General features: G+C 39.6%; 2 protein-coding genes across 9 annotated transcripts in view; one reads left to right on the top strand and one right to left on the bottom strand.

Moving 5' to 3' along the window:
• Vrk2 (vaccinia related kinase 2) overlaps positions 1 to 1,926 on the top strand; it is a 122,615-nt gene extending 120,689 nt beyond the window's left edge. For 2 of the 5 annotated variants that reach the window (XM_030246291.1, XM_011243748.2), the window contains one exon: positions 1,538 to 1,926. In XM_030246291.1, the coding sequence (XP_030102151.1) occupies positions 1,538 to 1,879 (342 nt within the window). In that variant the 3' untranslated portion in view covers positions 1,880 to 1,926. The remainder of the gene's footprint in view (positions 1 to 1,537) is intronic. The other 3 variants (NM_001252447.1, NM_027260.3, XM_006514801.4) reach the window with 2 other exon arrangements.
• The window catches only part of Fancl (Fanconi anemia, complementation group L), an 84,800-nt gene continuing 63,631 nt past the window's right edge, over positions 1,441 to 22,609 (bottom strand). Inside the window, exons 8-14 of one of the 4 annotated variants that reach the window (NM_025923.3) lie at positions 13,488 to 13,638; positions 4,906 to 4,989; positions 4,607 to 4,652; positions 4,442 to 4,523; positions 3,556 to 3,672; positions 2,376 to 2,447; positions 1,441 to 1,999 (exon numbers count right to left, since the gene is read on the bottom strand). In NM_025923.3, the coding sequence (NP_080199.1) occupies positions 1,964 to 1,999; positions 2,376 to 2,447; positions 3,556 to 3,672; positions 4,442 to 4,523; positions 4,607 to 4,652; positions 4,906 to 4,989; positions 13,488 to 13,638 (588 nt within the window). In that variant the 3' untranslated portion in view covers positions 1,441 to 1,963. The remainder of the gene's footprint in view (positions 2,000 to 2,375; positions 2,448 to 3,555; positions 3,673 to 4,441; positions 4,524 to 4,606; positions 4,653 to 4,905; positions 4,990 to 13,487; positions 13,639 to 22,609) is intronic. The other 3 variants (NM_001277273.1, XR_872208.3, NR_102382.1) reach the window with 3 other exon arrangements.

The raw sequence follows: 22,609 nt of genomic DNA, 5'->3' as shown, positions 1-22,609 counted from the left end.
GGAGCTGTACTGTTGCCATTTAGGGCTTAACTGTTAGCTGTAGGATGACTTTGCTAACACTCCTGGAACATGTTTACTAGATACTAATAATGCTTCCTCCTAGCTGTGACAACACAAGTATCTTCAGAGACTGTGTTCTCTTCTGTGAGGGAACACCACTCTAGGTTGAGAGCCAGTAGACTACAGATGGATCACTGCATTGCCTTAAGCCCTTGCTAATGAGAACCAGCTGTGCCAAAGTTACTTAGTCTTGGGGTAACAGACTTGCAGCCATATATATATACTCCATCCTGAGAGAGAGCACTACATTTTCCCATGGTTATCTGTTTCCCTTATGTTGTAATCTGATGTGGGATACCTACTATAGCCTTTCATGTTGGAATACTTGGTTCTGAGTTGGAACTTTACCGTGGAGTTACACTCCAGCCCAGCAAAATTTTTGTGTAGATTGAAAATATTTTTGGTCTTATAACCCATAGTTTTTGCCAGAACTATTTAGGTGTACTATGTCAGTGCAAAAGCAACCACAGTTGAAACATAAACAAATGGGCAAGTTCTATTAAATGAAGAAATTGTATAACTTTGTACTATAGACTGCCTTTTCCAACCATAGGAGTAATGTGATGTCATTAGTTGTTGCTGAGAGACACTGTAAAAGTCACAGAAATTCCCTTTTAACATTCTAGTAGTATGATTTCTGTTCCTGACTAGGTATATAAACAACTTTCCAATGTTTCTTGGCCCTTGGGAATTTGACAGTGGGTTTCTTTCCTTTTATGTGAGAATGATTTGGTATCTTGAAGAAAAAAGTCAATTATTTTCTTCTAATGACCAAGACTATCAGTAGAAAGTTATTCCCATTTGAATCTCACATCTCTCCTAAACGTATTTTTGTTTCATTTTTGCATTGTCTCAGATAGAATCTCACTTTTTAGCTATGGCTGACCTGAAAGCTGGTATGGAGAGCAGGCTAGCCTTGAACTCAGAAATCTGAAGTATTGAGATTATTGGCATATAGGCATATATCACTGTGCCTGGCCAACACATATTCTCATGCACATATTGTTTCTGATCTTCCAAAGTGACCATGTAGTGGGAGGGGCTGAAGACATACATGTTCCTTGAAGGGTGGCAGGAAGTTCTGAGGATGCAGTGTGATGGAAAAATCTAACAGTGAAGAGGACAGCCATTTGTCTACTCTCTTAAAAAGGAAGCTATCTTTTTCTAAATTACTCGGTAATTGGTTGAAGGAGGGGGTGGGCCAGAAATCGCCACGCTAAAGCAGAAACAGAACAACCTTGGACCTCCTTCAAGTTAGTGAGCAGTCAAACAGTAGTTGAACTGTTCCTGGTTCCAGATACATGAAATGGCATCCCACAGCCTTCCAAATGGGTCTGCACTGTCGTGATGTGCTAGATGCCAACAAGGGGTGTTAATGACTAGACTTGCTTGGTATGTTGTTTTATTTAGCACTGTTGAAGAGTACACAATAAATGCCTCGATAATTCAAATCTAACAAAATATATTTCTTTCATAGGAAAACTCAAGGACAAGGAAAATACATGAATATTCTGATATTTTCAGTGAGATGCAGAGTCTTCAACAAACACCCAGCTATATGAGTTTCCAAGGTTCATATTGCAAGCCCTATCTGGACTGCACTAGAAGAGATCCCATCAGGAAGCCAAGATCCCTGCCTCGGTACAGACACACGCCCACGGGTAATCTGGGAGTCACAGACTTGGAAAGTTCTCCAAGGTTTTGGCCTGCAATTTTTCAGTTGACTCTGAGTGAAGAGACAAAGGCAGATGTGTATTACTATGGGATCACTATATTCTGTCTGCTGATATTTGTATTTCTTGCTTTGTATTTTCTCTGAAGTCATCAAATAAATTGGTTTTTGCTTTTGTTTTTATTTTTAAACAACTTTTAAGCATTCCATCTCTTCACAGGTAGGTTCCATTCAAGGTTTTCTCCCAGACATTTTCAAGGTAATTGGCTTTAAAAGAGAAAGAGAGAGAATATATTTTAACAAAATTTTGGTCACACTCTTAAGAATTAAAATAGTATTTTAATTTACTATTGGTTTTTCTTAGAAATTATTTCACCACACAATTTCAAAAAACTTTTAAGATCACCAAGAAATTTAGAAGGCATAAATCTTTTTGATCAAAGATACTTTGAAAATTAAGGTATGCTCAAAGATAATATATCTCATAAGAAACTATCATAATTTGATTAAATAAAGAACAACACATCTAAAAGCCGTTAGATAAGCTAACTACATATCCACTTTCTATAACACATTCCCCAGAGCCAGGCACACTTTACAAGATATGTGACTGACATTTCATATGTCAGGACAACTGGCTTACCTTACTACAATAGGGACAGTCACCAAAGAAGACGTTAAAACTCTGTCTGCTGGTGCTCAACCCTCTCAGCCACTGCACAGAAAAAAGTGTAGATCATGTCAGCGGACACATGCCATCCAGATGGACTTTGACTGGCTTTGTTCTATAAAAGGGAAACTTTTTCTAAGCCAATGTCCAATTACTGTTATATTGAATAACTGAGAAATCACTATCAAAATTTGGAATATAAACTTCTACTGTATAAGCAAATTATGGGCCCTTTAAGACTTGGTTGACAGTTGCACGTAAAGTTAGTGTAAAAAAGAGACTTACACAGAGAGAGACGCATACAAGTTGTTGTGGCCCACTAACTAAACCAATTAATCACATATCAACAATTTCTCTGTAAAAGTATCTTAGGATTCTGAGATTCTGATCTTAATTCAACAGTGGGTTAATTTTCACTGTACTGACAATGAGGCAATCAGTTTTTAAAATTAAATGAATATTCAGTATTACAAAAGAAAGTTCAGATTCCATTATACTTTCCCGAGTAGACCTGGTTTTTTATGATTGTCTACAGTAAAACGACTCTCCCTAAGTTTCCTATTAAGAAAGGGTAAACAGCACCAACTACTATCCATATTTCAAGAGAGAAAGACAGAAAACTTAATGGCACTTTCCCACTGTAAGATGCTTTGCACAAAAACAGTCAATCATATGTGCTCTAACAGGAGTGCTCCAGGAACTAACTGATTGAGAGACGGAAGCACAATTCATGTAGAAAAGAGATGCTCAGGGTCACAAGAATCTTTGACCATCCAAAAGAGAATTATTTTATTCATTTATGTATATGCAGCCTGCACAGTAGCACATACTACCTATTGACTAAGTGCCTTACCTATTCCTGCCTTCCTCATCTGGCACATCACAACTAGAGAACTTGCATACTGGTAGCAAGTTTAGGGAGACTTCAGTTATACCTACCACATATGTATTATGTGTCAGTATGCTATTCATGAGTATATTCTAGATTCTGTTTCTCCCTGGCACACTCAATAGTTTACAAGATGAAGACATGAAGCCTGTGGGTGTGTGAAATTAACTAGTAAGAGGAGTTTGTGGCAAACCAGAGAAGTACTTTAGGGAAAACAGATTATTTTAATGCTGTATTTCCTATGTAGAGAATTACTAGTTTTACCTCATACAGACATATTTCATGGAAAGGTTGTCCACACTGGGGATTATTACACACTTGATCAGGAATGGCACCATTCAGGTGACGGGCATAACAGATTCCACAGTCCATGCTAAAGTCCTTCAAAAGAAAAGTGTTTGTGTTGAATGTGGATAAGCAAGGTTAAGAAGAACAAATATGATACTTGTTTCTATATCTGTGTTTTAAGTATGCTTGTGCACTGGGGAACATACAAGCAGAGATAACACCTAGTCTCATCACAGTATCCACTCTGCACTCACATATACACAGATTTCATTTGGGGCTGGCAAGATTTTTATGTTTTAGCCATTTTTTCCATGTTCACAGTCATTTCTGTGTCTACACAAAGACAGTCTGACATGAGCTAGTGAACAGCAGATCGCCACAGTTCTGCAGCATAGGGAACAAGGAGATGATCTCCATCACTTGGTGTTAACGGCAGTAGCTCAGTCCAAAGCCAGCCCTGCCTCTGTTATCTTTACAGTATCAATGCTGCTGCTCACTTCTGAAAAACTATCGCTGTCCTTCACAAACTTACAGCAAACTAATTAAAACTGTACTGTAGTCATCTATAGCAAACAGTACAAAACCCCAAACATCTCATTAGTGTCTCTTCTTTTCTTTGTAGTTTTAATAAGTGTATCTGTCATTAACCACTTCCCTGCTAAAGATCATGAACAGATCCCTTTAAGAGCCTAGCTAACAGACAGTTAACAAGCCCATTGATGCCAGTGTTACTTGTAACTAAGAGTTCTGTGTTGCAACATTCTACCAATTTCTATTTTTTTCAGCCTCATTTTCCTGAGAGAAGCATTTAAATTTTATTATTAACATAATGCAGATTATTGAAGCTAATAATTAAACTTACAGATTCTTCCAAGATACTACGAGCTGGGAAATCAATTTCTAAAACATCTTTCAAATTTTGTAACAGACTATTTTCTGGATCCCTAAAAACAAACAAACGAACAAACAAACCTATAAAGTTTGTTAAGCCATAGAACAATCCCAGTCCTATTGCCAAGGCACCCACCATAAATGAATGCTACCACTCAGCTTCATTCCCAGGGGTTTTGTCACTGTGGATATTAAAAAGAAGAAAAAAGTTTTAATAATTTAGGCCTCATTGCTTTTGTTTTGTAACAGCCACTGCCACAGCATTTGTTTAGCTATTTGGCCTAAAATCTCAATTCCCTATTTTGTAAGAAAGTGTACAGTTCAAAATGAGAAATGCATTTAAAATAATTATAATGTTAATATTTTGGAATATTTGAAAATGTTAGACAGGATTTTATGAACCTGTTCCAGATCTGCAACTTTAAGATGACATACCATGGTCAGCTCCAAGAAAGCAAAACTCAGGAAGCATGGTAGGGTGCCTGGGGTCCACCTCGATGGCTATGGAAACATTCTTTCCTGAATGAAAGAATAAAACTTTTAGATGTGACTTTGAGCTTGTCAAGCAAGCCAATACAAATCCATGCACACTGATCTGGCCACCTATTTTATCTCAGGAAAAACTAGCAAATTATTTTTAGGATTGTGTAGAAAACAACACTGTTTAACATTGAGTCATATTTTTGAAATTATGACTATCATTAAAGATTCAGGAGCCTCAAGTTACAAAAGACAAGTCCAAAATGCATATGATTAACTTAAATTGGTATGCTGTTAATTATGTTCCAGTAACGTTTAATAAAAATTTTAAGTGACATTATAAAGGCCTTTAGTATATAGAAATCATACATGTAAGAAATGAGCTAAATTACTTTTTATAACCCTTTTTTACAAACTTAATATTTCATATAATTATGGTCATGTAAAAAAATAGTGTTATAACTGGTAAAAATTGATACATCAAGAAAACTTATCTAAAAACTTTGTATTTGTGCTTTTTGAAAGATAACAAGACTCGAGCCCCGGGCTTCCTTGCCAGCAGAGTTGCCTGACACCCGCAAGGGCCCACATAGGATTCCCCACGGGATCCTAAGACCTCTGGTGAGTGGAACACAGCGCCAGCCCCAATCCATTCGCGCAGAACCTGAGACTGCGGTACATAGGGAAGCAGACTACCCGGGCCTGACCTGGGGCACAAGCCCCTTCTGCTCCACTTGAGACTCCAGCCCCGGGCTTCCTTGCCAGCGGAGTTGCCTGACACCCGCAAGGGCCCACACAGGATTCCCCACGGGATCCTAAGAACTCTGGTGAGTGGAACACAGCGCTGGCCCCAATCCAATCGCGTGGAACCTGAGACTGCAGTACATAGGGAAGCAGACTACCCGGGCCTGACCTGGGGCACAAGCCCCTTCTGCTCCACTTGAGACTCCAGCCCCGGGCTTCCTTGCCAGCGGAGTTGCCTGACACCCGCAAGGGCCCACACAGGATTCCCCACGGGATCCTAAGACCTCTAGTGAGTGGAACACAACTTCTGCCAGGAGTCCGGTTCGACCACCAGATATCTGGGTACCTTCCCTGCAAGAAGAGAGCTTTCTTGCAGAGAATACTCTACCCACTGAAACTAAGGAGAGTGCTACCCTCCCAGGTCTGCTTATAGAGGCTAACAGAGTCACCTGAAGAACAAGCTCTTAACAGAGACAACTATAACAGCTAGCTTCAGAGATTACCAGATGGCAAAAGGCAAACGTAAGAATCCTACTAACAGAAATCAAGACCACTCACCATCATCAGAACGCAGCACTCCCACCCCACCTAGTCCTGGCACCCCAACACAACCGAAAATCTAGACCCAGTTTTAAAAACATTTCTCATGATGATGATAGAGGACATCAAGAAGGACTTTCATAAGTCACTTAAAGAATTACAGGAGAGCACTGCTAAAGAGTTACAGGCCCTTAAAGAAAAGCAGGAAAACACGGCCAAACAGGTAGAAGTCCTTAAAGAAAAACAGGAAAACACATCCAAACAGGTAATGGAAATGAACAAAACCATACTAGAACTAAAAAGGGAAGTAGACACAGTAAAGAAAACCCAAAGCGAGGCAACGCTGGAGATAGAAACCCTAGGAAAGAGATCTGGAACCATAGATGCGAGCATCAGCAACAGAATACAAGAAATGGAAGAGAGAATCTCAGGTGCAGAAGATTCCATAGATAACATCGACACAACAATCAAAGAAAATACAAAATGCAAAAGGATCCTAACTCAAAACATCCAGGAAATCCAGGACACAATGAGAAGACCAAACCTACGGATAATAGGAATTGATGAGAATGAAGATTTTCAACTTAAAGGGCCAGCTAATATCTTCAACAAAATAATTGAAGAAAACTTCCCAAACATAAAGAAAGAGATGCACATGATCATACAAGAAGCCTACAGAACTCCAAATAGTCTGGACCAGAAAAGAAATTCCTCCCGACACATAATAATCAGAACAACAAATGCACTAAATAAAGATAGAATATTAAAAGCAGTAAGGGAGAAAGGTCGAGTAACATATAAAGGAAGGCCTATCAGAATTACACCAGACTTTTCACCAGAGACTATGAAAGCCAGAAGAGCCTGGACAGATGTTATATAGACACTAAGAGAACACAAATGCCAGCCCAGGCTACTATACTTGGCCAAACTCTCAATTACCATAGATGGAGAAACCAAAGTATTCCATGACAAATCCAAATTCACACAATATCTTTCCACGAATCCAGCCATTCAAAGGATTATAACAGAAAAGAAGCAATACAAGGACGGAAATCACGCCCTAGAACAAACAAGAAAGTAATCCCTCAACAAACCAAAAAGAAGACAGCCACAAAAGAACAGAATGCCAACTCTAACAACAAAAATAAAAGGAAGCAACAATTACTTTTCCTTAATATCTCTTAATATCAATGGACTCAATTCCCCAATAAAAAGTCATAGACTAACAGACTGGCTACACAAACAGGACCCAACATTCTGCTGCTTACAGGAAACCCATCTCAGGGAAAAAGACAGACACCACCTCAGAGTGAAAGGCTGGAAAACAATTTTCCAAGCAAATGGTCTGAAGAAACAAGCTGGAGTAGCCATTCTAATATCGGATAAAATCGACTTCCAACCCAAAGTTATCAAAAAAGACAAGGAGGGACACTTCATACTCATCAAAGGTAAAATCCTCCAAGAGGAACTCTCAATTCTGAATATCTACGCTCCAAATGCAAGGGCAGCTACATTCATTAAAGACACTTTAGTAAAGCTCAAAGCACACATTGCACCTCACACAATAATAGTGGGAGACTTCAACACACCACTTTCATCAATGGACAGATCGTGGAAACAGAAACTAAACAGGGACACACTGAAACTAACAGAAGTGATGAAACAAATGGATCTGACAGATATCTACAGAACATTTTATCCTAAAACAAAAAGATATACCTTCTTCTCAGCACCTCACCGGACCTTCTCCAAAATTGACCATATAATTGGTCACAAAGCAGGCCTCAACAGAAACAAAAATATTGAAATTGTCCCATGTATCCTATCAGACCACCATGGCCTAAGACTGATCTTCAATAACAACATAAATAATGGAAAGCCAACATTCACGTGGAAACTGAACAACACTCTTCTCAATGATACCTTGGTGAAGGAAGGAATAAAGAAAGAAATTAAAGACTTTTTAGAGTTTAATGAAAATGAAGCCACAACGTACCCAAACCTTTGGGACACAATGAAAGCATTTCTAAGAGGGAAACTCATAGCTCTGAGTGCCTCCAAGAAGAAACGGGGGAGAGCACATACTAGCAGCTTGACAACACATCTAAAAGCTCTAGAAAAAAAGGAAGCAAATTCACCCAAGAGGAGTAGACGGCAGGAAATAATCAAACTCAGGGGTGAAATCAACCAAGTGGAAACAAGAAGAACTATTCAAAGAATTAACCAAACGAGGAGTTGGTTCTTTGTGAAAATCAACAAGATAGATAAACCTTTGGCTAGACTCACTAAAGGGCACAGGGACAAAATCCTAATTAACAAAATCAGAAATGAAAAGGGAGACATAACAACAGATCCTGAAGAAATCCAAAACACCATCAGATCCTTCTACAAAAGGCTATACTCAAGAAAACTGGAAAACCTGGACAAAATGGACAAATTTCTGGACAGATACCAGGTACCAAAGTTGAATCAGGATCAAGTTGACCATTTAAACAGTCCCATATCCCCTAAAAAAATAGAAGCAGTTACTAATAGTCTCCCAGCCAAAAAAAAGCCCAGGTCCAGACGGGTTTAGTGCAGAGTTCTATCAGACCTTCAAAGAAGATCTAATTCCAGTTCTGCACAAACTATTTCACAAAATAGAAGTAGAAGGTACTCTACCCAACTCATTTTATGAAGCCACTATTACTCTGATACCTAAACCACAGAAAGATCCAACAAAGATAGAGAACTTCAGACCAATTTCTCTTATGAATATCGATGCAAAAATCCTCAATAAAATTCTCGCTAACCGAATCCAAGAACACATTAAAGCAATCTTCCATCCTGACCAAGTAGGTTTTATTCCAGGGATGCAGGGATGGTTTAATATACGAAAATCCATCAATGTAGTCCATTATATAAACAAACTCAAAGACAAAAACCACATGATCATCTCGTTAGATGCAGAAAAAGCATTTGACAAGATCCAACACCCATTCATGATAAAAGTTTTGGAAAGATCAGGAATGCAAGGCTCATACCTAAACATGATAAAAGCAATCTACAGCAAACCAGTAGCCAACATCAAAGTAAATGGAGAGAAGCTGGAAGCAATCCCACTAAAATCAGGGACTAGACAAGGTTGCCCACTTTCTCCCTACCTTTTCAACATAGTACTTGAAGTATTAGCCAGAGCAATTTGACAACAAAAGGAGATCAAGTGGATACAAATTGGAAAAGAGGAAGTCAAAATATCACTTTTTGCAGATGATATGATAGTATATATAAGTGACCCTAAAAATTCTACCAGAGAACTCCTAAATCTGATAAACAGCTTTGGTGAAGTAGCTGGATATAAAATAAACTGAAACAAGTCAATGGCCTTTCTCTATACAAAGAATAAACAGGCTGAGAAAGAAATTAGGGAAATAGTCACAAATAGTATAAAATATCTTGGCGTGACTCTAACTAAGGAGGTGAAAGATCTGTATGATAAAAACTTCAAATCTCTGAAGAAAGAAATTAAAGAAGATCTCAGAAGATGGAAAGATCTCCCATGCTCATGTATTGGCAGGATCAACATTGTAAAAATGGCTATCTTGCCAAAAGCAATCTACAGATTCAATGCAATCCCCATCAAAATTCCAACTCAATTCTTCAACGAATTAGAAGGAGCAATTTGCAAATTCATCTGGAATAACAAAAAACCTAGGATAGCAAAAAGTCTTCTCAAGGATAAAAGAACCTCTGGTGGAATCACCATGCCTGACCTAAAGCTTTACTACAGAGAAATTGTGATAAAAAGTGCATGGTACTGGTATAGAGACAGACAAGTAGACCAATGGAATAGAATTGAAGACCCAGAAATGAACCCACACACCTATGGTCACTTGATTTTCGACAAGGGAGCTAAAACCATCCAGTGGAAGAAAGACAGCATTTCCAACAATTGGTGCTGGCACAACTGGTTGTTATCGTGTAGAAGAATGCGAATCGATCCATACTTATCTCCTTGTACTCAGGTCAAATCTAAGTGGATCAAGGAACTTCACATAAAACCAGAGACACTGAAACTTATAGAGGAGAAAGTGGGGAAAAGCCTTGAAGATATGGGCACAGGGGAAAAATTCCTGAACAGAACAGCAATGGCATGTGCTGTAAGATCGAGAATTGACAAATGGGACCTAATGAAACTCCAATGTTTCTGCAAGGCAAAAGACACCGTCAATAAGACAAAAAGACCACCAACAGATTGGGAAAGGATCTTTACCTATCCTAAATCCGATAGGGGACTAATATCCAACATGTATAAAGAACTCAAGAAGGTGGACTTCAGAAAATCAAATAACCCCATTAAAAAATGGGGCTCAGAACTGAACAAAGAATTCTCACCTGAGGAATACTGAATGGCAGAGAAGCATTGAAAAAATGTTCAACATCTTTAATCATCAGGGAAATGCAAATCAAAACAACCCTGAGATTCCACCTCACACCAGTCAGAATGGCTAAGATCAAAAATTCAGGTGACAGCAGATGCTGGCGTGGATGTGGAGAAAGAGGAACACTCCTCCATTGTTGGTGGGATTGCAGGCTTGTACAACCACTCTGGAAATCAGTCTGGCGGTTCCTCAGAAAATTGGACATAGTACTACCGGAGGATCCAGCAATACCTCTCCTCGGCATATATCCAGAAGATGCCCCAACTGGTAAGAAGGACACATGCTCCACTATGTTCATAGCAGCCTTATTTATAATAGCCAGAAGCTGGAAAGAATCCAGATGTCCCTCAACAGAGGAATGGATACAGAAAATGTGGTACATTTACACAATGGAGTACTACTCAGCTATTAAAAAGAATGAATTTATGAAATTCCTAGGCAAATGGATGGACCTGGAGGGCATCATTCTGAGTGAGGTAACACATTCACAAAGGAACTCACACAATATGTACTCACTGATAAGTGGATATTAGCCCCAAACCTAGGATTCCCAAGATATAAGATACAATTTGCTAAACACATGAAACTCAAGAAGAATGAAGACTGAAGTGTGGACACTATGCCCCTCCTTAGAATTGGGAACAAAACACCCATGGAAGGAGTTACAGAGACAAAGTTTGGAGCTGAGATGAAAGGATGGACCATGTAGAGACTGCCATATCCAGGGATCCACCCCATAATCAGCATCCAAACGCTGACACCATTGCATACCCTAGCAAGATTTTATCGAAAGGACCCAGATGTACCTGTCTCTTGTGAGACTATGCCGGGGCCTAGCAAACACAGAAGTGGATGCTCACAGTCAGCTAATGGATGGATCACAGGGCTCCCAATGGAGGAGCTAGAGAAATTACCCGAGGAGCTAAAGGGATCTGCAACCCTATAGGTGGAACAACATTATGAACTAACCAGTACCCCTGAGCTCTTGACTCTAGCTGCATATGTATCAAAAGATGGCCTAGTCGGCCATCACTGGAAAGAGAGGCCCATTGGACACGCAAACTTTATATGCGCCAGTACAGGGGAACGCCAGGGCCAAAAATGGGGAGTGGGTGGGTAGGGGAGTGGGGGTGGGTGGGTATGGGGGACTTTTGGTATAGCATTGGGAATGTAAATGAGCTAAATACCTAATAAAAAATGGAAAAAAAAGAAAGATAACAAATGTTTAATTCACATTAAACAAATGCTTGTCTTCCTTAATATCTCAAAAAAAAACTTTCTGAAGCTAAGAAAAATAACTTTATTTAGCACTAGATTATTTTACAGGTTTAACTGTATTATATATGTACAATTCCACAAAGCTAGTTGATGAAGTTATGTAGTATGGTTAAGATCAATTTCAGCTCGTGTTTATAACAAAAGTGATATGATAAATTCTATAAGTTTTTTGCTAATGTTGGCAATAATAAATTTAAATAAACAAATCTAGCAAAAATTGGTCAAAGTAAAAAAAGAAATATATGGTATAGACATTCAATGAGAAAAACAAAAATTGCCCACTTCATTTGTCAATACAGAACACACTCTCCCATTAGTCTCAGGCTTTGTTGACTACCACAGACCAGAAAGTGCTAGCACTTCGGCAACGGATCTAAGAGCACATCTCCCCACTCAAGGGTTGGCCCTACAGCAAATCATTGCTTGAGGCAGGAAGAAGAGCTAAAAGTAAATGCAGAATGTGTCTAAAACTTGGCTGTTTAAGCTGAACAATAAGGAAACTAATAGAAAATGTGGTTCAGGAATAATTATTTTAATGGAGCCATGATGATAATAAATCATGAAATTTCTCTAAAGAAAATGTTTTCAGTCTTAGCATCTACTTCTTGACAAATACATTTTAATTGGTTAATTATTCCAAGTTAAATACTAATAGACATCTCAAACTGGAAGGTAACAGGTTACTAACAAAATGCTGCAGTTATCAATCTCCCAGGGTCTGCCAGTTATTATGCTGGACAGAGAGTACAGAAGTTAAGTTGTTCACTGACTTCAGTACAATTCATATCATTGTTTCAAAATGTCTACTGGAATACATTCTGTATAGTAGCTTTTAACAAGAAAAAAATAAAATAAAATAAAATAAAGAGGTAAATATTAAATGGAGACTATAAGCAGCTATTACCATAATGTAGTGAGAAATATATAAAAATATATAAAAATGTAGATGGAAATCTAAAAGTTTAAGAAGGTTACACTCTAGCACAGGCTTTGCTTTGATTGTTCATGAAGAAAACCATCTGGCAGAGACTGGGGCACTGCAGCAACACAGCAGTAATGCTTGTTCTTCAGCCACCTCTAGTAATTAGAAAGTAGGTACTCATCACATATGAGGGCTCACGTGGTGCCTCATATTGCTCTCAGTGGCATGACCCAACTCAGTGTCCTCCCTCTCTTTATTTCACCAGAGAAGACTGCCGGATCTTTGCTTCCACAGAAGATAAAGACTTTGTAATTTCTAACACAGGCTTCTAAGTAGCATTCATTTGGAATTACCTGCAACACAATTTCTGTGCTAATTAACACTAATTAACCACTGTCTGAATGTTACTTCCATTGGTCACCTTTTAAAACCAAACACCTCAGCCCTTCCCATCTAAAACATTTGTATTAACCATGTAGTAATAAAAATCAGGTTTTGTTCCTAAGAGTTTCAATAGTTGAATCCACACAAAGAAATTTCATCTAAGAGTTTAAATGCCATTTTAAATTTATTTTGTTAATAATATAGAATAAAACCAGACACCTAAAAACACTCTCATCTTTCTTCCGTACCTAATGCAATCCTGCGTGCTGTTGCACTCCGGGGAGGTTTCTCTGGCTCCAGCACCCAGGTCTTCTCATCAATTTCATCCATAACATCCCAGAACACCTTCAGCGTCTCTAATGCCACCAAGAACTGACTATAAACATCTACCAAGGAGCTCTAGGAAAAGACAGAAGCTAGGAAGTTAATATGCTCTACATCCAGCAAATCAGATTCCACTCAAAGCACTGCACTCAGGCTGCTGACGCCAGGTTCACTGCCCCAAATAATAGCCTCTGACAGTCCTCAGGACTCTGGTGCAGGTTTCTTTGCATGCAAGGGATTAGCACAGTCATTGTCACTCGTCTGCATTATCAGGAATGGTCTTCATGAAGCCAGGTGACACACATTATGCATATGAACAGAAATCACATAAAGTGATATATATATATATATATATATATATATATATATATATACACACATATGAATAAACTTATTGGTGTTATCATATCTAATGCACTGAACATTAATGTTAATACAAATTACTTTTTTGCTCTAAAAATGAAATTAGACACAGTGATATTCATAATTGGACTAGATTAACTTTAAGTATTAGTGAATGAACAAGCTTTGCAGACTGAATTAGTATAAAAGTATAAAACTGTGTTTTTCTTGTTGTTGTTTTGTTTGGTTATTTTTCACTGTGCTGGGGTTAAACCAAGGATGAAGTGCATGCTAGGCAAGTGCTCTGCACTCAACTTCATCTCCAGCCAAGCCTTGCATTCTTCTTTTTAAGAATTCAAAAAAACTGTAACTTTCACATTTGACTTTTAGTCAACCTGTGAATTCAGTTTAAATACATCAATCACTACAAATTAACTTAATATATTTCACTAAATAAAACCATAAGTGTTTTACAGTATAATTTACATTTTTCCTTTTAGAAGAGGAAAGTATTTCTTGTATAATAATGTGATGCATTTAAAAGATACAACTATTTGCTGGTTTTTTTTAAAGATTTATTTTATTAATATATGTAAGTACACTGTAGCTGTCTTCAGACACTCCAGAAGAGGGAGTCAGATCTTGTTGCGAATGGTTGTGAGCCACCATGTGGTTGCTGGGATTTGAACTCTGGACCTTCGGAAGAGCAGTCGGGTGCTCTTACCCACTGAGCCATCTCAACAGCCCCCCTATTTGCTGTTTTTGTACAGCAGTTTAATAATAAGTAGTTTAGTGTTTCAAATAACCAAAAAAATATACCAAATCTTTTTTTGTTGTTGTTTTGTTTTGTTTCTTTTTTGTTTTTTGTTTTTCTAGACAGGGTTTCTCTGTGTAGCCCTGGCTGTCCTGGAACTCACTTTGTAGACAAAGCTGGCCTTGAACTCGGAAATCCGCCTGCCTCTGCCTCCCGAGTGCAGGGATTAAAGGCGTGCGCCACCACCGCCCAGCATACCAAGTCTTAAAATAGTTTGCATGTAGTCTTTCAAAACAAGTAACAGAGGAACAGAGGAAGCAAGTCTTCTAAAATGCTGTGGAGTGGCACTTGCTCACACCCACCACCCCATCCCCACAGGAAGGCTGTATCATCTTTGTCAGAAATGATTTCACACCTCTAGTCTACTGAGCTACAAGGCTGGGGTTGGAATGTAAGAATGGCAACTAAACCTTATGTCTCAAAATAACCTTATAAACACTAAAGGGAGAATGTCCTTTAATGGTATGCTATGTTATGCTACAGATATAAGTAACAAAACAAAATCACACAGTTCTATTACTACCTCTTACACAGCTAGTAATGAAGGCAGTATACCCAGCCTTCTCTGCTCCATCTGTATCTATACCTATGTAGTTCATCTATAAAACCCAATGTTTACCTAATGTTTAACTGCATTCAAAAGAAATGACAGGCGTTTTTCATAGTAGCATCTTTTACTTGAAAGTATTTACAAACACATTTGCCATTTCTGCTACATACAAAACATATTGTTCAAAATACATTTTGAACAATAAATACTTTTAAAATAAGAAAATAGCAGTTTAGAGTAAACACAAATGACCTACAAACTAGACGTAGGTGGCAGAAAAGGGAACCTTGCACCCAACAGCCATTATTAGACTTTACTGGAAAGACTTTCGGGATAAAGGCTTCAAGATAAGCATCCTAGGTAAGGAAAAAACAAAACAAACAAACAAAAAACAACTCTGTTAACAACGTCAGGGATGCAGGAGATGGGAGTAAAACCATCTCCCCAAAAGCCAGAAGTCAGATTCTCAATTGTTTGATTTGAATTCACTACTGATATAGTTGATATATTGATATAGTTGGTATAGTGACATATTGATAAAGGTTCTTTCTGTCAACTTGAAAAATGCTGAATGAAAACTCCAGTAAAAAACCAAGTGAGAAATCTTTTGTAAGAGCTACAGCTCTTAATAAAGATGAAAGAAACCATAAAGCCATCAATAAGGACACAGATCAACCCAAGCTGATGAGCTATGGGTGAGAGTGTCAAAGTCATGCCTCTTTAGAAAGTTCTGGAAATTGTATTTATTTACAAACTAAAGAAACCCCTACCTAATGATCTAGCATTTCCACTCCAGGAGAAGCGCGAAAACAAGTGCATACCAACATGTCTGCAAGAATGCCTATTGCAGCCATGTTTACAAAAGCCCAAATATCCTGCCAAAGAAGAGAAAACTAACAGAGACAAGTTCTTAACCTTCACCATCATCTGTACTGTGTGTCCATTTAAATGCTGTTTAAATTAAGTTAAAAATCTATGAAGGAGATGAAGATAAACTAGTACCTCCCAGGACCCTGCTACTTCAGGAAACTTTTATCAAAATTGCACTGTGCTTAAATATACCTAAAATAAACTGCCCAGTGTTAGACTCTAGAAGTCTGAGCCAACACCAACTACTGAGTCTTCTATTCCTGATGTAACACAGTCCCCTTTGCACAAGGAGGCATAATTACATTGAAATTTTTCTCAAAGTACATGCCACTTTTTCCATAATGATGGGCTCTAAAGATGGCCTTCCATGTTATCTTAAAAGCCAAGAAGAGGATCCCATGTGGCCTTCATCATTTATAGCATAGAGGTCATCTATACTATTAGCCATCTCCAGCCCTGGTTACAGGAGCATGGGGGAAGCCCTGTTTGCAGAGACCACACACACTTCCTCTGCCCTCATGCAGAATATAAGAAGCTACTAGGAGGCTGTTAGTGCATCTCCCGCTAATCAATCCCTACATTTCTTTTTTTTTTTTAACTTTTTATTAGATATTTTCTTCATTTACATTCAAAATGCTATCCCAAAAGTCCCCTATACCCTCCCTCCGCCTTGCTCCTCTACCCACTCACTCCCACTTCTTGGCCCTGGCATCCCCCTGTACTGGGGCATATAAAGTTTACAAGACCAAGGGGCTGCTCTTCCCAATGATGGCCAACTAAGCCATCTTCTGCTACATATACAGCTAGAGACATGAGCACTGCGGGTACTGGTTAGTTCATATTGTTGTTCCACCTATAGGGCTGCCGACCCCTTCAACTCCTTGGGTACTTTCTCCAGCTCCTCCATTGGGGCCCTGTGTTCCATTCTATAGATGACTGTGAGCATCCACTTCTGTATTTGCCAGGCACTGGCATAGCCTCACAAAAGACAGATATATCAGGGTCCTTTCAGCAAAATCTTGCTGGCATATGCAACAGTGTCTGCGTTTGGTGGCTGATTATGGGATGGACCTCTGAGTGGGGCAGGACATAGTACTACAGGCAGATCCAGCAATACCTCTCCTGGGCACATACCCAGAAGATGTTCTAATTGGTAATAAGGACACATGCTCCACTATGTTCACAGCAGCCCTATTTATAATAGCCAGAAGCTGGAAAGAACCCAGATGTCCCTCAACAGAGGAATGGACACAAATATTGTGGTACATTTACACAAAGAAGTACTACTTGGCTATTAAAAACAATGAATTTATGAAATTCTTAGGCAAATGGATGTATCTGGAGGATATCATCCTGACTGAGGTAACCCAAAAGAAGTCACTTGATATGCACTCACTGATAAGTGGATAACTGCACTCACTGATAAGTGGAGTGAGGTAACCCAAAAGAAGTCACTTGATATGCACTCACTGATAAGTGGATATTAGCCCAGAAACCTAGAATACCCAAGATACAATTTGCAAAACACAAGAAACTCAAGAAGAAGGAAGACCAATGCGTGGATACTTCATTCCTCCCTAGAATAGGACATAAAATACCCATGGAAGGAGTTACAAAGTTTGGAGCTAAGACGAAAGGATGGACAATCCATACTTTCCTATATGTGTGTCTGTCACTTCTTCATCCCATGTCACCCCCATTAGGACAATCCATAAACTTGACAGTTCGTGGCAAAACTCTTTCTTCTTTAAGCTGCCTTCAGGCAGAGTGTTTTATCACAGCATGAGAAAAAATAGCTGATATAGGAGCTGGTTCCAGCAGTAGGGTGTTGCTGTGATACACTGACCATGTTTTTTGGGGGGGAGAACTATGGGAGAAATAAAAACCACCGAGTACAGAGCTTCAAGGGCTTTGTTGTGGGGTCTTTAAAGAAGCATGTTGGGCAAAATGCAGACAATGGATGCCTGACTTGAGAAGTTTCAGAGGAAAGCTAAAACATGCTGGGGTTGTTTGTGCAATATTTTGTTTTAAGAATCTGTGGATGCTGGTCATCTGAAACTGAAAAATTATCATTTATAACTGGAGATAAATACCACTGAACCTGCGCATTATTTGGACACAGGATGCTAGTCAGCTTGGACTGAAGAAACATCTATATTAATGAGAGCTCAGCATCAGTAATGTGAAATATCTAGGAAATGTTTTTTCAGGGTGAAGAACAGAAGCCATAGTCCTGAGAAGAAGGGCAAGGCTGCATGTCAAGTTTTCCTGAACCTGGTAACACATACTGGTACTGAAGCCATGAGAGGTACGAAGGACAGGGTTATAGAGAGTGCCTGAGGGCTGGCTATGTGGCATGGTCAGTATAGCTACAGACACCAATAGTTATGATACAGCCTCTACTGCAGTAGAGAAGCTAGGACACCAGAGATGCCAGGGCCATGGTGACTATCTGCTACCAGGGAGAGTGACAGCTATAAAGTGGAACTGTCTTGAGCCTGCAAGAAAAGCTGTGTGTGCTTTCGATGGCAATTCTGGAGAGATGGGCCACTTAAAACCTCTAGAACCCAGAAGGTCCTGAGTTTCAAGACACTAAGCCATAGGATTTGGATTACATTGCTGGGGTTTGTGTTGCTTTGGTCTTAATCTTTACTCTGTGCTTGTTCTTCCCTTTTGGAGTGAGAAAGTATATAACTTGCTTGCAATTTTACAGGAGCCCACAGTTGAAAGTCTATGGACTTTTAAAGTGACAACAAACTTTTAAAGCATGACGGCCTTTTTTAAAGCAGTGAGACTTTTAAAGTTGTATTATGGCTTATATTATTGTATTAACAAGATATTCTAGGCACACACAAGAACAGAAAGGTTGTGGTTTAATGATGATGTGTTTGTCAACTTGATAAGGGAGAAACTGTCCTGGGTGGCTTTTTGTGGGGCAGTGAGCTGTGTACAGATAGCCTGGTCCCAGCACAGGCCTGGAACTCCAGAGTCCTGCCGGGCGGAGGGTGACTTCCACCTTCAAGGGACCATGGGAATTCAGCCATGCCTCCTGGGCCCCTGGCTCGTATCACAGCTACAGCCCCTGCAGAGTGGTGTGTGACTATAAGTCAGGTAGGCAGTGCCCTAAGCTCCTGGTATTCTGTCTGGACTTCACCTCCACAGTTACCTGGCAACAGCCAGGTATGCTCCTCCCCAGGCCAGTATAAAAGGAGCTGCTTGCCCCCTCCTCTCTCTCTTACTCCCTTACCTCTTATTCTCTTGCTCTTACTCTTGCTCCCTTCCCCCTCTACCCCTGCCTCCACCCCCAGCCTTACCTTCCCCTCTCTCCACATGGCCATGGCTGGCCTCTGCTTCCCTACTTTCTCCCTCTCTGCCTTTCTACAATAAAGGCCTTAAAAACATGGAACATCTCTGCTCACTGAAACCATCATGCTCTTCCCCTAAGGAGCCCAGCATCTAACCTCCTGCCAGGAAGCCTCCTTGAACTCCAGCCACAGCTTCAGCCAAAACAGCCACCTGTCATCCAAGCTAAGGACTCTCCTCTACACAGTACCTGCCAGAGCTCTCCTCCTACCCTTTTCCCTTTGGCCTCCAGGCCAGAGTCTGCCCAAGGGTTCCCAACCATTCTCTGCTCTTTCACGAGCATCTGGGATGTCCGAGAGTGAGACCTGATGTCCTTGGCCTCTGTGTGGCCCAGGGACCCCGGCACCGGCTCTTCCATGGTGCCCAGCGGTGTCTGTGGTGCCCAAGAGTCGGAGCCCAACTCCAGCAGTTCTATGAGGATCTCAGACTGCCTTCCCCACCCTGGAGCTTCTCACAGTCCAACTCCTGCCCCAGCAGGGGTACTGGGGTCCACACAGTCAAACTCCCTGCATCCTTCTCACCCAAGCAGCCCTAGCTCTGAGCAGACACTGGACCCCATTTTTGTACCACAGTTTTATTGTCAACCTAGGTCACCTGGGATGAGGGAATCTCAACTGAAGAACCACTTTAATCAGACTGGCCTATGTTCATATATGTGAGACATTTGTGGGTCTGAACTATGTAAGAAGGCATGGAGCATGAGCCAAACAGCATGTGAGTAAGCAGCTTTCCTCCGTGGTTCCTGCCACTGATCCTGGTTTAAGTTCCTGCTTGGTCTCCCATCAATGATAGAAAACCTGGACATATAATTGAAATAGGCCCTTTACTTCCCAGTTGCTTTTGGTTAGCATATTTACCACGAGCAACAGACCAGATACTAGATTTACAGCTACTAACAGATAAATATGTGCACATTCTAGGCTAGAATCTACATAGAAGAGAGAGCATGTTTTTTTCTGTTTCCTGTCTGAATGTGGAAGTTAATGTTATTTGTACTAAGACCACTTCCCTGAAATTTTCGTGGTTTCACTTCTCTTCATTGCCGAACTCTTTACTCCATTTTCTATGTAAACTTTTACATTTTCATATATACTATATTATCATTTTCTATTAACCTACAGGTGGACATAGTTTTTTGTTGTCAGTGGAACAGCAATACATACGTTATGTGCAGCTATTTCTGCAGTGGGCTATGGACTTCTCTGGGTTCATGCCGAGGAGTGAAGTATTTTGGTCATATGGCATTTTATTTTTAATTTGTTGTGACCTCTACATTGATTTACATAGTAGATGTATTAATTTACACTTCCACAAACAGTGAATATGGGCTGCTTTTGCCCACATCCTCCTAATATCTGTTGCCAGGTTTCTTGATGACTGACATTCTTACTGGAGTAAGGAGATATTTCAACGTAGTTTTAACCTGGGTTTTCTTGATAGCTAGGAATATTGAATACTTTTTGAAACTTATTGGCCATTTATTTTTTTTCATATGAAAATTGTCTTTTCATATTCCTGGTCCATTTATTAACTGGCAGTTTTATTTACTTGTTTACTTTACAAATTCTGGACATTAGCCTTTTAAGTACAGCTGACATATATTTTTTCCTATTCTGTGGACTCTTTCTTCTGTTGCTTTTTGCTTTTGGTTTTTGTTCTGTGAAAAAACTACTTTCATTTGGTCACATCTGTTTATACTGAGGCTAGTTCCTATGGTATTGAACTTCTGCCCAGAAAATTCTTGCCTGCCCCAGAGTCTTGAAAAGTATTACCTTTATATCTCTAGCTGTCAGTTTCAACATTTCAGGTTTAAAATTAAGGTATACAATCCATTTTAAGCTGGTTTTCATACAAGCTAAATAATATGTATCTAATTTCACCCTTCTATAACTGGATTTCCTCTCTTAAACACTCTCCCCTCTTTTACTCAATACAGTATTCAAAGTCCTAGCTATAGCAATTAGAAAAGAGAAAGACATTAAAAGGATAAAATTAAGTCAATCTATCTCTACATGTAGATATAGTTCTGTACTTATAAGACATAGTAGATTCGACTAACAAACCCTTAAATTTAATAAAATTGTACAGTAAATTACATAATACAAAACTAGCCTAAAAAGTAGTCCTCATATATATCTTGTAAGGAGAGGATCTGATACTAAGGTCTAGTTCTCTAATTGATTCTTGACTTGTCAATAAAGGCTGGGAGCCAATTCCTGGGCAGAAGGTACGGGTGAGACTTCAGGGTCCCAGGAGGAAGGAGAAGGGCTTTTCTGCCATGCTTTGGAGGAAAGAGGGTATTGCAATCATTCAAGGTCTTGGGGCAGCTGAGGCCTGTGGTCTCTGCTATGGGCCAAGGGCCAAGGAAGTTGGGGAGTATGTAGCTGATACAAGGTACTAAGTTTAGGGTGGAGGGAGAGAGGAAGATAACAAATTGATAAGGGCATGAATTTCCAGGCAGGAGGTATTTGCACCCAGAAATTGTGCTAGCAGGCAAATTCTAAAGTAATAACAGTGTCTCAGTGTCTTTTAGCCTCAGATTCAAGGGTCTCAGGAATGGGCTGGTAACGTGAGACCCCTCCCAGAGCAAAGGTGGGCAGAGAGAGGCCATGTTGGGGCTAGCAACAGCTGATCCCAGAGCCAATCCAGAGAAAAGGAAGCCGGGTTGGGGCTGATTTCCATCTATCTCAGAGCTAAGCCGGTGGGACAAAAGGGAGCCAAGAGAGGCCAGAGCTCGGCAGCTCCTGAGCAAGGTGGTAGCATGCATTTAAAACTACATGCAACAGTATCAACTCTGTAATATCAGAGAAATAAATTAGGAAAAATATCCCATTCAAAATAATTTAAAAAGAAAAGAAAAACAAAAAAATTAAATACCTAGGAACACACACCTAACCAAAAGAATGAAAGACCACTATAATAAAATCGCCAAGACATTTATAAAGAAGGCAAAGGAAGCTAGGGAGAATGAAAAGACCTTACTCATCCTGAGTTGGCAAAGTTAATGTTGTGAAAATGGCTATGCTACCAAAATTAACCTACAAATTGAATGCAGTACTCTTAAAAATTCTGATATCACAGTTGAAAAGAAGACAGCCTTACTTCAC

Source organism: Mus musculus, chromosome 11 (genome assembly GCF_000001635.26).
Source record: "Mus musculus strain C57BL/6J chromosome 11, GRCm38.p6 C57BL/6J".
NCBI lineage: Eukaryota > Metazoa > Chordata > Mammalia > Rodentia > Muridae > Mus > Mus musculus.
The sequence above is the reverse complement of the archived record's forward strand: the minus strand, read 5'-3'. Positions and strand labels throughout refer to the sequence as shown.